This window comes from Liolophura sinensis, chromosome 5 (genome assembly GCF_032854445.1).
Source record: "Liolophura sinensis isolate JHLJ2023 chromosome 5, CUHK_Ljap_v2, whole genome shotgun sequence".
Classification (NCBI taxonomy): Eukaryota; Metazoa; Mollusca; class Polyplacophora; order Chitonida; family Chitonidae; genus Liolophura; species Liolophura sinensis.
In genome coordinates this window covers 16,667,081-16,682,903 of record NC_088299.1, presented here as the reverse complement: position 1 = coordinate 16,682,903, position 15,823 = coordinate 16,667,081, and the positions used below count along the sequence as shown (strand labels likewise).

General features: G+C 39.5%; 1 protein-coding gene across 1 annotated transcript in view; it reads right to left on the bottom strand.

The window, feature by feature from the left end:
* Positions 1–281: 281 nt before the first annotated feature.
* Positions 282–15,823, bottom strand: part of LOC135465652 (protein disulfide-isomerase TMX3-like) — a 61,869-nt gene continuing 46,327 nt past the window's right edge. Inside the window, exons 8-11 of the mRNA XM_064742939.1 lie at positions 9,386–9,439; positions 5,850–6,039; positions 3,870–3,938; positions 282–453 (exon numbers count right to left, since the gene is read on the bottom strand). Of these exons, the coding sequence (XP_064599009.1) occupies positions 373–453; positions 3,870–3,938; positions 5,850–6,039; positions 9,386–9,439 (394 nt within the window). The 3' untranslated portion in view covers positions 282–372. The remainder of the gene's footprint in view (positions 454–3,869; positions 3,939–5,849; positions 6,040–9,385; positions 9,440–15,823) is intronic.

The following is a 15,823-nucleotide window of genomic DNA, read 5'->3' as shown; positions in this document are numbered from 1 at the left end:
CCAAATGTGTATGTGGTTCAGCACAGCTGCTGATCTCTGTGTGTTTACCTGACACATATCTGGGAGGATCACCTTGGCTCAGATCCCTATCCTCCACAAACCCCAAATGTGTATATGGTTCAGCACAGTTGCTGATCTCTGTGTGTTTACCGAACACATATCTGGTAGGATCACCTTGGCTCAGATCCCTATCCTTTACAAACCCCAAATGTTTACGTGGTTCAGCACAGCTGCTGATCTCTGTGTGTTTACCTGACACATATCTGGGAGGATCACCTTGGCTCAGATCCCTATCCTCCCTATCCTCCCCATCTTCATCGTCTTCATCCTCACTGGGATATCTCCTCCTCCCCTGCCTCCATACAACACAGGCTATAGCACACTATGCTGATAATAGCCATCGGAAGGCCAAACATGAGCAAGAAAAGCCAGCGGGGATGCAGTCCAAACACTCTGACAAGAAATAAATACAACACCTCTAAAGACACTTATAATACAAAGTTGTAAACACATCTTAAGTCAGTTTTGCAACAAAGGTGCCAACTAATTACAGATGTCAAAAACTCTTACAGATCCATGCTTCAACTACGTATGTAAATTTAGCACATTTCGTCATCTAAAAGTCGACATTTACCTATCCAAAAATCACTAATAATAACACCTGCCCATAAAACTCCTGCACATGAAAAGCACTGTGGCCTGCCCTTTTCATGTTCTGATTTTGGTCAATATGGGTTTGTCTATACTAATCCACCAATGACAATGAAAACCATTGTGATTCAAATAGCTGTCATTTCACTGTCAGTGATGTAAATGCATTTATTCACCCTGCTAACCCTGAATTTTTTGAAAAAAAAAAAAAATCAGAATATAATGAAAAAAAAAATTATACCAAATAAGGTTTCTTAAGCACACATACCTTACAATCTGAACACTTAACTTCATTATCCTCAGTAAAAAAAAAAAATAGAAGTTAGCACATAACACTTATTTTGGCTGTAATTTTACATACAGTTCACTTTTCTGTTTTCTTTTTCTTTAACGCTGCAGTGAGCCACGAGACTGCTTGTGATCACCAAAATCTGACTTTGCTGATCAACAAGAATAACATCCCTGATCAGAAATTGAACAATATTAAAGTGTTCACAATGAAATGACGCAAGTTGTTAAATGTGTGTTAGTGGTACTTCGGTGCGTTCTTCTATACTAACAGGTCTCTTGCAAAAAAATGAATGTAATGAACAAAAAGAAGGAATTACTTGGTAGTTAACTGTCTGGATGTGCTGATCATTTTGTATGCTAAAATTATATTCCATAGAATGCATTGAATTAATTACAAAATAAAAAAATGTCGCCCATGTTTTGAATGTTACCTTTTTGGTGCCTATTTGAGTATTTGACATTCATTATTACAACAAAAAAAAATCGAAAAACATTTCTAAAAAAACAAAAAAACCCACAAAATCAGAATTGTGATAGTAATATACAATTGTTCGGACAAATTGTGAGTTAATGTGGAGCAAAACTACATGTATTAAAGATTACTGAAAATGTGGAGGTACAGGTTGATCCTGTCTACAATTACTTCTGTTCCAGCTCCCCGGACTCTCTCCCTACCCATGCCAACAGCACAGTGTAACCATGTAGGCGGCTGTGAACACCTCATAAATCTCCATGCTGAGTCCTCATGCTCTCAAACCATCCACTAGTATTATCTTAACCCAGCACACATGGCTTTTCAGTTAGTACAGATTCGTTGACTGCATCTCTAATTAGCTGTAAGTTGCAGCCAAACTTTTCTTATTCAGCGTGTTGAAGAATGCAGTCCTCTGTCATGTAAAGTTCTGCCTTTCTCTCTGTGTGTGGCCAAACCAGGGAATACTTCCTGAGGACAGAGCATGTCTCCTAGCTTCTGGTAACAGGAATGCCTGTTTTTCTCCTCACCTTTTCCCTTCTGCACGTGTAGAAGCATTTTACAAAATCATTTTGTTCTGGATTATCCATCAAAATATGTTTTGAAAAGTCAGTGGCACATTTTCTCAACATAGAGTTAAACAAATACCAACTCAAAAATATAGTCATCATTTCACACCTACGAAAAACTTGAAATAATCGAATAACTATGCCTTTTGCCCTGAACTACTAAGATTCTGCTCCTTATTCTGGCTTACAAGGGCACTGTGCCCCTCAGAATGCACAGGCTTCTCTAACAGCTTTTTGGTTAGGAGTAATTTCAATTTTCTACAAATATGTACAATGGAAAATTGCATCATTATTTGAATCTAATCTAAACTCTCCAGGAATGCTCAAAGGACCAAAGTTTGGTACACTGGAAAGTCTGAACTTGATTATTTTAATTATTTTAAACTTATTATTATTTTTGGGTTGAAATAATAATAATAATACCTGGTCATTATTAAACCAAGATTCAAATAAATACCTTACTGGTAACAGGGCAGAACTTGTTTGGAAGAAAAACCTGAGATAAAGAAGTCTATGAGAGTGAGAATGGCTGAGCCAGCTGGCTAGCTGTGGCAACCGCAGACGGCTCAGTGCCACTGTTGCTCTAACCTTGAAGTTAAGAGAAAAAAAAATGGAAACCGCCAGGCACTTGTATTTATCAAGCTGTCAAATAATGGTCTGGAATATGACAGATGACACAGCTGTTGTTGAAATAAGCAGGAGGTGTAAGACTAGCAGGCTTTGATCTCTAATGGGAAGGAAACAAAAACAGCTTTGGCGCCTAATACTATGTAAGACAATTTATCTACCAGGCTTCACTTTGGCTGAGATAATGGCAGTTAAATGTTCTGTATACAAGGATGTCATTTATGTTTCACTTCACAACGAAAGCAAATATCAGATGTATCAGTACAATCACCTAAATTTAATAAAATGTTAGAGAATGATGTATGTGAGCAATATCTACAGTTTCAAGACAACACACACCACCGCCTTCAGAAACCTCTCCTCACTGCCTGTAACTTTTCCTCACAGAAATAATATCTCTACACATAATATACAAGCGACTGGTACAAAAACAACAAGGCATTCAGAGAAAACCAGCAGCTCACCTGCTCTATTGAGCAGTTCTTAAAACTGCATAATATTTAAGTCACGTGATACATAAAAATATTGATCTCTAAACCCAAAAAAGTAGAATGATTGACACAGTCATACACAGACACTAACCTCTAATTATATAGTGCTAAGATGTCGCCATTAAATCAACAAGAAAGACCAAACTTATTAAACTGTCACAACTATTACATTGACAATGTAACAGGCACTGTGGGGAGTCAACTTTACCACAGATGTATTTGATATGCAAATCACAAACTGCATTTGGCAATCCATGTACTGTGACAGGCAACTCACATGTAACTGTGTGAATAGCCAAGCAAAATGTTGAGCTATAAGGTAAAAGACTTTGCAGTCCTTGGTCTTTCATATGCAAATCACTGCAAATGATTGGCTCTCTGTGTACCATGGTCGGCCACTGCAACCCTATGATTGGTCAAAAACTTTAACCAAACTGGACACTGCAACTGACAGCATCTGATTCCCCTCTCACAATACCTCTCCTTACTTTGTAAGGCGAGCTAAAAAACCATTCAGAAAAAGTTGTATTACTATTTGTTTTCCTAAAACATCAGCTATCAGTTGAGTATTCTATGCCAGTTTCTTCTTGAATCACCAATTAGCCAACAGAGGGACGGATGGACAGACATATAATTTGTGAGGACAACACTGCAGGTCAATCATCAATACTATTAAACCGTTAAAAATCAGACTAGATTTACTTGGTACTATACTGAAGTTGTGTGCTGATTGATATTTAATCTATCTGATTTTCCTGATATACTTACCAAAACCATTGTAAACAAATCATAAAACACTCGCTTCAGGCGCTGAAAAAAGCCAGTTCCTCCATGTGCCTACAGATAAATATCACAGTCTGTGTTCAATAGCTTTAATATAATCGCTTTATTTTCTGATAAACAAGCATACAGGGCATTGCCACACAAAAGGGGAGGAAAAATATTTATATTTCTGGGAGAAATTATTAGGGTTACAAATACATCGTGTCCAAGTTAGCGCATGCAATCCAAAAACTTTAAACATGGATTTACATAGAAAATGTAGAATATATGAGATATGACATAACCATAATTACAGTCCTTACACTCCACAATGTCCGCATTCCCCACACATGTACATGTACCTGTACTTATCCATCTTGTACTCCCCTCAGATATTCTAAGATCCTCTCCCCCTCACCCCCCAGTGATTTTCCCCACACTGCTCATATCTGTACTGATCCATCCTGTGCTCCCTCAGAAATTCTATGATCCATCAATCTGTGTTATCTATCATGTCCCCACACTGCACATACATGCACTAATCCATCCTGTACTCCCCTTAACAATTCTATGATCCTCTCCCCCTCAATGTGATATCCCCAAACTGCTCACACCTGTACTGATCCATCCTGTACTCCCCTCAGGAAAACTATGATCCTCTCCCCCTCACCCCCCAGTGATTTCCCCACACTGCTCATACCTGTACCTATCTATCCTGTGCCCCCCTCAGGAATTCAATGACCCTCCACTCTGTGATATCTGTCATGTCCCCTCACTCCCCTTACCTGTACTGATCCACCCTGTACTCCCCTCAGATATTCTATGATCCTCCAGACTGTGATATCTATCATGTCTCCACACTGCTCATACCTAAACTGATCCATCCTGTACTCCCCTCAGATACTCTATGATCCCCCACACTGTCATATCCCTCTTGTCCCCTCACTCCCCACACCTGTACTGATCCATCCTGTACTCCCCTCAGATACTCTATGATCCTCCCCACTGTCATATCCCTCTTGTCCCCTCACTCCCCATACCTGTACTGACCCATCCTGTACTCCCCTCAGATATTCTATGATCCTCCAGACTGTGATATCTATCATGTCTCCACACTGCTCATACCTAAACTGATCCATCCTGTACTCCCCTCAGAAATTCTATGATCCTCCCCACTGTCATATCCCTCTTGTCCCCACACTCCCCATACCTGTACTGATCCATCCTGTACTCCCTTCAGATACTCTATGATCCTCCCCACTGTCATATCCCTCTTGTCCCTTCACTCCCCATACCTGTACTGACCTATCCTGTACTCCCCTCAGATACTCTATGATCCTCCCCACTGTCATATCCCTCTTGTCCCTTCACTCCCCATACCTGTACTGATCCATCCTGTACTCCCCTCAGATACTCTATGATCCTCCCCACTGTCATATCCCTCTTGTCCCCACACTCCCCATACCTGTACTGATCCATCCTGTACTCCCCTCAGATACTCTATGATCCTCCCCACTGTCATATCCCTCTTATCCCCTCACTCCCCATACCTGTACTGATCCATCCTGTACTCCCCTCAGAAATTCTATGATCCTCCCCACTGTCATATCCCTCTTGTCCCCACACTCCCCATACCTGTACTGACCCATCCTGTACTCCCCTCAGATACTCTATGATCCTCCCCACTGTCATATCCCTCTTATCCCCTCACTCCCCATACCTGTACTGATCCATCCTGTACTCCCCTCAGATACTCTATGATCCTCCCCACTGTCATATCCCTCTTGTCCCCTCACTCCCCATACCTGTACTGATCCATCCTGTACTCCCCTCAGATACTCTATGATCCTCCCCACTGTCATATCCCTCTTGTCCCCACACTCCCCATACCTGTACTGATCTGTCCTGTACTCACTTCAGGGATCCCATGATCCTCTCACCCTCACCCTCAGTGATATCCCCCTCACATCCCCTCATTGCCCATACCTGTACTGTTCCATCCTGTACTCCCTTCAAGAATTCTATGATCCTGCCCACTGTGATATCAGTCATGTTGTCAGGCATATAGTAGAGGTGAGTCTCTGGATCCAGTACCAGGATATTTGGCATGGATACGGACCACATAGTAATGCTGTTTACTGCTTCATTGTCAGACATCCACACAAACTGGAAGTGCCTGCAAAGAGTGAGAATAAAACACATTTAAGTCCAGCCAGAGAATCACAGGAGTCACTTTACGGTCAAGGAAGTCTCAAAAGTGACCGTTAGGACAAATAGTATTCAGAATTACTTCAGATGAATCATAATGAAACATTTCCTGGAAAAAGAACCTACTGGTGGCCAATCAGGAATCAGGTAAAATTAGCTCTGACTAACTACATAAAGGACCTGACAATGGTTCACCAAACTCGGCTCTCATGAGTGGTGAATAAAAGACAAAATGTTCCTGCTGGCCAACCTATAGCATTAATACTATTGTTTGTTGCCTTCCAGAACAGTTAAGCCAGTGGGCAATCATTTATTCGACTGTGAAAACCTGGCCAGAGTTTAGACAAGTGCACAACACAAGTATGATTGGGATTCCAGCACCTCAACAACATAGTGAAGGGGCAAATAAAAGCTACAGTCCAAGTACCTGTTTGTCTGTACCAAACAAAGTACAGTTTACGTATCAGATCAATTCTTTTGTGGATTCTAAATTAAATTAGAACAGGAAACTAAACTACATGTACTGTAAGTCATTAGTGTCATTGTACCTAATCTTGTGTAAGAGACTGGAACAAACAATGCAACAATATCATGGAGAAGAGATGACTGGCATGCAGCAACAATATCATGGAGAACGAGATGACCGGCATGCTGCAACAATATCATGAAGAAGAAATGACGGGTATACTGCAACAATATCATGGAGAAAAGATGACCGGTATGCTGCAACAATATCATGGAGAAAAGATGACTGGTATGCTGTAACAATATCATGGAGAAAAGATGACTGGCATGCAGCAACAATATCATGGAGAAGAGATGACCGGCATGCTGCAACAATATCATGAAGAAGAAATGACGGGTATACTGCAACAATATCATGGAGAAAAGATGACCGGTATGCTGCAACAATACCATGGAGAAAAGATGACTAGTATGCTGCAACAATATCATGGAGAAAAGATGACCAGTATACTGCAATGATATCATGGAGAAAAGATGACCGGCATGCTGCAACAATATCATGGAGAAAAGATGACTGGCATGCAGCAACAATATCATGGGGAAAAGATGACTAGTATGCTGCAACAATATCATAGAGAAAAGATGACTGGTACGCTGCAACAATATCATGGAGAAAAAATGACCGGCATGCTGCAACAATATCATGGAGAAAAGATGACCAGCATGCTGCAACAATATCATGGAGAAAAGATGACTGGCATGCTGCAAAGATATCATGGAGAAAAGATGACTAGTATGCTGCAACAATATCATGGAGAAAAGATGACCGGTACGCTGCAAAGATATCATGGAGAAAAGATGACTGGTATGCAGCAACAATATCATGGAGAAGAGATGACCAGCATGATGCAACAATATCATGGAGAAAAGATGACCGGCATGCAGCAACAATATCATGGAGAAAAGATGACTGGTACGCTGCAACAATATCATGGAGAAAAGATGACTGGTACGCTGCAAAGATATCATGGAGAAAAGATGACTAGTATGCTGCAACAATATCATGGAGAAAAGATGACTGGTACGCTGCAAAGATATCATGGAGAAAAGATGACTAGTATGCTGCAACAATATCATGGAGAAAAGATGACTGGTACGCTGCAAAGATATCATGGAGAAAAGATGACTAGTATGCTGCAACAATATCATGGAGAAAAGATGACCAGCATGCTGCAACAATATCATGGAGAAAAGATGACTGGTACGCTGCAAAGATATCATGGAGAAAAGATGACTAGTATGCTGCAACAATATCATGGAGAAAAGATGACCAGCATGCTGCAACAATATCATGGAGAAAAGATGACTGGTACGCTGCAAAGATATCATGGAGAAAAGATGACTAGTATGCTGCAACAATATCATGGAGAAAAGATGACCAGCATGCTGCAACAATATCATGGAGAAAAGATGACTGGCATGCAGCAACAATATCATGGAGAAAAGATGACGGGTATACTGCAACAATATCATGGAGAAAAGATGACCGGCATGCTGCAACAATATCATGGAGAAAAGATGACCAGTACGCTGCAACAATATCATGGAGAAAAGATGACCGGTATGCTGCAACAATATCATGGAGAAGAGATGACCGGTATGCTGCAACAATATCATGGAGAAAAGATGACTGGCATGCAGCAACAATATCATGGAGAAAAGATGACGGGTATACTGCAACAATATCATGGAGAAAAGATGACCGGCATGCTGCAACAATATCATGGAGAAAAGATGACCGGTATGCTGCAACAATATCATGGAGAAAAGATGACCGGTATGCTGCAACAATATCATGGAGAAAACATGACCGACATGCTGCAACAATATCATGGAGAAAAGATGACCGGCATGCTGCAACAATATCATGGAGAAAAGATGACCGGTATGCTGCAACAATATCATGGAGAAAACATGACCGACATGCTGCAACAATATCATGGAGAAAAGATGACTAGTATGCTGCAACAATATCATGGAGAAAAGATGACCGGCATGCTGCAACAATACCATAGAGAAAAGATGACTGGCATGACCGGTAACAAAATTTATCTCCCAGGTTATTCAACCACCCACATACATGTACATGTATTAATCTGGCAAAAAGAAAGGTAACGAGGTATTTACAAGGTAATTACTCTGAACCCCCTGTCTTAATGCTGTTTAAGACAACGCATAAAAATATGTTATGAAGAGTTGACATGAGCAATTTTCGGCTGATTTCTTTATTAACATGCTTTTTGTCATTCTGCCTCATTCTCAATAACAGCACACATGAACTTAATCAGACGTTTTTCACAAAACATTTTCAAACACACCATGACATCAGATGTTGTAAACACATAAAACATTTAACTTTTTTACCTCTGCATATTAAGACAAATGGTTATTACATGACAGACCACTGGTTGTCTGCTGCAGAAAGTCTATTAAAGACTCAAGGACACTGTTATATCTGAGATTTATGTTAACTTATATACAAGTGCCAATTACATAATCAGCGTGCCCTGGCCTCGTCAGGATATAGAGACATTATTTTTACACACACTGAAGTGGAGTGCCATAAATAATGCTAGGATAGTAAAATATTAACACATAGGACACACATATCTTTTTTTTTTTACCTTTGATGAGGACAGGGGCCATCAGGTTCAACTAGGTTCATCTGAATACACTATCTCTAGTCCGCAAACGAATGTAGGGTAAAAATTCTTGAGCAAGGTGTTTAACACCAATCAAGATGTAGCCCGGTAGTAGATGACATTTGATTCCTGAATTCTAAATCTTACCTGTGTAACTGTTCTCTATGTTGTTTGGCCAAAACTTCACCCATAGACTTCACTCTACAAAGACAAAAGACTCTTGTAAACATTTCAATCAGTAATCTAAATCTTATCAGGTAAACAGAAGACCAACTCGGAGACAGAATAGAAGGAAAAAGTCCTGAAATGTTAAAAATTACCACAACACATATTAACTTTTATTTACAACTTTTGCACATCTAATTATATCCGTGTTCAAAAAGTCAATGATGGTGATGACATGGAAAAGGGCTCTCAAATGACTGTAATGTTCAGCATTTAAGAATTAGCTTTGTATAAGGGTTTAAAGCAGCATGTCCCTGCTGCAGACAAGCCTTAATTTCTCTTTTATGTGTACTAGCTACCATGGTTATATGTACGTGTTTATGGCTTTCAGGAATTAGGCAGAAAACCAACAACCATGGAAGCTACCTGAGATTCCTTCAAACTTAAGGCTGCACCCAAACCAGCAATGCTGAATTCAAACGTGTTGTGTTACCGGCCAATCAACACAGACAATCAACTCTGATCCCAAACCTTTAGTGGTAACAAACCCTCTGTGAGCCAAGGCCTGGTTTTCTACTGTATGTCACCATATCACCTATAAGAATCATGTGCCTTAGAAAATGGACAATAATGAAGTAATTGGGTTTCAGTGTGAAGACACATACATGCATAAGAACATTAGACAAATGTTTGCTCTGACTTAGCATCATACTCTTTGGACCCTGAGGTGAATATACCTGCACAAGTGTTGTTGTACCAGTATTTGTGAAGACATCTCTGTTCATTGTTTTAGGAGATTCTTGCCAGGGCAGATTGCGTCTCTCTCCATCATACGTACATCTAATCTTAACTTTTGATCTCTAGCTTTTGTTCTGACTTTAGTCTCTTTAGCTGACAGGCTGTAATTCATCCTCCCGCAGAGATGTGGCCTATGCTTTGATGACAAACCTCCCAGGTAGCTCAGATCACTATCTATGATTCCCCACAAGAAACCCTTAAAAAATCTAGCCATCCGGGGTCTGTAACAAGCCTTATCTGAGAATACATTAGTCAGCTTTTTTCCTTGAAAAAAATAAGTTTCCATGAAGAAAGAAACAAAAGTTTCCTCTTCTGCTGCCATCGCAAATGTGTGATGTTCATTGTACAGCTACATGCGCAATGTATAAACCAATATATGCAATTATTACATGCAAAATGAATAGAAAAGTAGGTTTTTCTACAGCTCTTTAGTGATACACACGCATGACCATAATGCGTGTTTATCGTCATAAACTAATGGCTTGATTTGAATTTATTTACTTTTATCACCAGTAATTTATATTGTACAGAAGAACATATCTGTCTAAGATGTGCTTCGCTGTAAAGAGTAACAAACACTGTACATACGGAGTACAGATCAAGCCTACTGCGCATTGCATACGGCAAATGTATGCATGTATATCAACAACATTTAAACAAAATACAAGCTAATACACGTAAAAATAGCATTTAGCGTGAATCTGAACAAAAGGTATAGGTACAGTATATACTAAAGAGGCATGCCACGAAGCCGCTGAGATGGTATGTAATGGACAGACAACACAGAGGCATGTGAGTGAACATACAAGATGCCAGTCACACAGGGCGGCTGTAGACAAAGACAAACAGTCGGGCAAATACATAACTGACAGGAGGTGCAAATCAAATGTAACAATGCCTTTATCAGTGATGCTTGCAATGTGAAGTATGATGCATCAGTTGTTAGATGACAATCAGACTGATTATCTGGTACGTAGCCGAGAACAGCAGTAAGCCTATCGTTGGCATCTCGCCCTCAGACAATATACCACAAGCCCGTGCATTCCCAGCAAGCAACTCTGTCTACAGGCGTGACCCGAAAACCACACTATAAAAACAGCAGCAGCACTGCGGTGAACCAAAAAAAACCAATTATACAGTCTGGTTAAAAGCTTCCTTCAACAACGTTGCAATTTGGCAGCGTCTCTGGAGCTCATGTATCTCTGATTAAAGTCATCTGCATGCATGACAATGTATAAAGTAATATTTGCTCTTCTTCATAGGAACCAGTCTATACATCTTCAACACTTAATTTTCACTTGATGATATAAAAATTAACAGATCTGCAAATTAGTCACCAATAATACAGTAGTCAACCTGATGTACATGTAGCGCTTGACATGCATAATGAAAAGGAAAACAGAGATTACATACCCCACAAACTTGGTCACAAATCAAATCTGTACACAAATTTTTACCAAACTGGGAAAATATTTGAAGCACTTAAGCACTCACAGAACCAACAACCAAGCAGAATCACAGAACTCAATAATATACGAGATTTAAGCACAGATTGGGCTGGCTTTCAAACTTGATTTTCACAAATTTAAGAGATGGACCTGCACACAAACTTTTATCACAATCAGACAATAATTGGCACAATTCTTTCAGTCAAACTAAATTCAGACAGACAGACAGACAGACAGACAGACAGACAGACAGACAGACAGATTCAGATTCAGATTCAAATTAATGTTCCTTATTTTAGCTGAAGCATGTGATACTGTAATAAGCCATATTTATCCCATATTTATAGATACATATTCACACACTACTACTTCCTCAACTTTCCCACATAAATGCACTGGGTCACATTTAACTTTCCACACTTCACATAAATGAGCTGGGTCACTTTCACCTTTTCCACACTCCATACACCTGAGCTGAGTCACATTTCCCTTTTTCAAACTTAACATAAATGTGCTGGGTCACATTCACCTTTTCCACACTACACATAAATGAGCTGGGTCACTTCCGCCTTTTCCACACTCCATACACCTGAGCTGAGTCACATTTCCCTTTTTCAAACTTAACATAAATGTGCTGGGTCACTTTCACCTATTCCACACTTCACATAAATGAGCTGGGTCACTTTCACCTTTTCCACACTCCATATACCTGAGCTGAGTCACATTTCCCTTTTTCAAACTTAACATAAATGTGCTGGGTCACTTTCACCTTTTCCACTCTTCACATAAATGAGTTGGGTCACTTTCACCTTTTCCACTCTTCACATAAATGAGTTGGGTCACATTCACCTTTTCCACACTTCACATAAATGAGCTGGGTCACATTCACTTTTTCCACACTTCACATAAATGAACTGGGCCACATTCACCTATTCCACACTTCACATAAATGAGCTGGGTCACTTTCACCTTTTCCACACTCCATATACCTGAGCTGAGTCACATTTCCCTTTTTCAAACTTAACATAAATGTGCTGGGTCACTTTCACCTTTTCCACTCTTCACATAAATGAGTTGGGTCACTTTCACTTTTTCAACTCTTCACATAAATGAGTTGGGTCACATTCACCTTTTCCACACTTCACATAAATGAGCTGGGTCACATTCACTTTTTCCACACTTCACATAAATGAACTGGGTCACATTTACCTATTCCACACTTCACATAAATGAACTGGGCCACATTCACCTATTCCACACTTCACATAAATGAGCTGGGCCACATTCACCTTTTCCTTTCTGTGGTCTTTGGAAGCATACATTTAAGTGCCTCTTCTAGTGATGTGCATGGAAATAACTCTGACAAATGGGTATAAGCCTTGTCCAAATAGTTCACATCCATCTTTGTGTGTGTTTTTGGGGGGAGCGGGGAGGGGTTGTCAGTCAGTGTCTAGGAGCTGCTGTGTCTATGAATGACAGCTAGTTTCCATACAGCACAAAGAGCAGACAAACGTCTGTCACTGGCTCATTAAATCTGAAATCAAGCATTAGCAGGTAGACATGTCCTCAAGCTAACGACCTGGACTTCTTTTCATAAGGCTCAGACAGGACAGAGAAAGCTGGACAATCTGTCAGTCATATGGCAGAGTAAAAAATGTAATAACATAGAGGTCTTTAACTGTGATTAAGGTGCTTCTGAGTTTAGAGAAGTTGACTAGATATGTAGAAGAGAATGATTAAAACCAAAAGAGTTTATCCTTTGGTAGATATATACATACCCACAAGTTATCACCTTTTATATACTGTCTTCAACCTACCATTCCATCCCTGGATAAGCCACTCATTCAGCCCGATTCACAGTTGTACTGATATTAAAAAGCTGTCCAAGGTTTATTTAGAAGGTAGGGTGACATCCTACTTGAACAATTGTAAATTTCCCCACCAATAATGATATTTTCACACCTTTATTTGCCTCTATGAGGCACATTTTGCACATGTACATAACGGTCATACATGTGACAATGGCAGAACAAGATTGCAATATTAATGGGGCAGCAATTTTGAAAAAGGCACTGTCACCTCTGACATGCCTCTTCTCAAAGACTTTACATGACAGTATTAAAATGTATACAATAGGTTAGGGTGTCTATACACAAACACACCAAACCCGATGGGAAAAGGAGGGGATGGGGGCAGAATTGGAGGGTAGAAGGTTGGAGGAATCCAGCTGAGATAAGTATCACCCTCAGACCACACCTAATTCAGGTGAACTCTAGTCAAGCGTCTATGTCTAGAACCACAGACTACTATATACACTGTCAGGGCTTGCGTGAGAATGAGGAGTTGTGAGGGACACTGGCTATAACCCTGACCAGCTAGACAACCAAACCTTTACAAGAGATATCAGGGACTTCAACAGACACATTACATTATTGTTTTAACCATGGTCTAACAATGGGACCTTCACTGTTACCTCCGCCTCATCCTAATGGAAGCTATTAACACAAACCTAAATAAGCAGATGTTGGGAGACACTGGGCTCTCACATAGACTTCTACCCTATAACCAAGTGATTAATTGACTAAGAGGCTCTAATTTCTAATCTGGACTAATTAAGCCAATTTGTGACAGCTGAACAGCCACTTAGGCTAGAGGTACACTTAAAGTTACTTGACCATGATGGACATGAACTGATGTGAAAATAAAATGAAAATTCCGGCCTTGCAACAAAATTAAGTTAGTAACCACAGTTAGACAATTATGTGAGGAACGTCATGTGCAAAAAGCATATAAATGTTCGACAATAACAGATTCCACAAGTTATAAGAATACTAAGCTTATGGTATTCACAGATAACAGCACACCAGCTTATGTAAAATTTAATATAGTATCTGTCTTCTTGACTGAGGTTGTGTAAAATGTTCAGATTTAAAAGTGCATGAGCAGTAAAAATATTACGTATGCAAGAAAATATCATAGACATAAGATTAACAGGTTGGCACCATCTATCAGTGTCATGCTCATGTCGCCAAGTTTTTCAAATTCCATAAAGTGCCAAAATGATCTACTCATATACACCATTAAAACGTTAACTTATACCTACATATGTACTTGTAGACTTATTTTTGAAACAAAATGTATAAAATCATACGATTTATTTATTTTTTGATTTGTGTGTTGTGCCATGCACACTAAAAACTTGCCCCAAAAATGTCTTATGGTTGTATGTAGAGGCTGAGACAGCTGGTATATTAATTGTGACTGAACCAGCTTTCGGCACAAAAACGAGGCAAACTGCAAGCCAACTCAGGCTGCCTGGTCTGATCCAATGGACGCAGGTACCTGACAAAGTATTTTGGTTTTCTCCAAGATCTCTTCTATTTCTTCAACCAACTGATAACCTGAATTTAGTGAACTTTTTTTATGAAATATTAAATAGGTAATACACACCTTCCACCATCTACACGACAAGTGGTCACAGACAAATCAGAAGGACAACTGCTGATCAATACTGCAGGCCATAAACATGATAAACATACTGTAAATCTTCATGTTTTCACCACTTAAGATCTTTTTTCAGATGAATTTATTCATACATTCATACAAATGAAAATGACGTTAGAAATGATTTGTTTGTTTCATTAAAGATGCAAGCTTCAAAAACTGGGAAAATTATTTCTCTACAACCCACATTTAATTCTCTCAGAATGTTTCAAAATGATGATTGAAGAGGCTTGAAGAGACTGAAGAGAAGGTTGTAGGAAGGTTGAAGAATTAGATGTTTTCTTCTACTCCTGATTCATGGTTAATTTTTGTAGTTGTTGCTAATTCCAAAGAAACAATTAGTTTTAAACCACTGTTTTAAATATACATCTGTCCTGTAAATCACTGTGTTGTTTTTTGTTGTTCCTTTTTTTTTTCTTTTGGCCTTTTTTCTGCAGTGAGATTTGCTCTGCTTAATTTGTGTACTGAGTGCTTTCAAATGGGAGAGAATGCAGGGACTGTTTGGCCTGCTGAATAAAGAGCCCTCAGAACACTGCCTGTAGCATTATCAGATGTGTGATATGTATGTACGTATGCTTGGGGTTTAACATCATACTTAACAAGTTTTCAGTCATATGACAAAGAGGAGTCATTAGGTGTGTCTACATATACCGTGTCTTCTTGTGGCAAG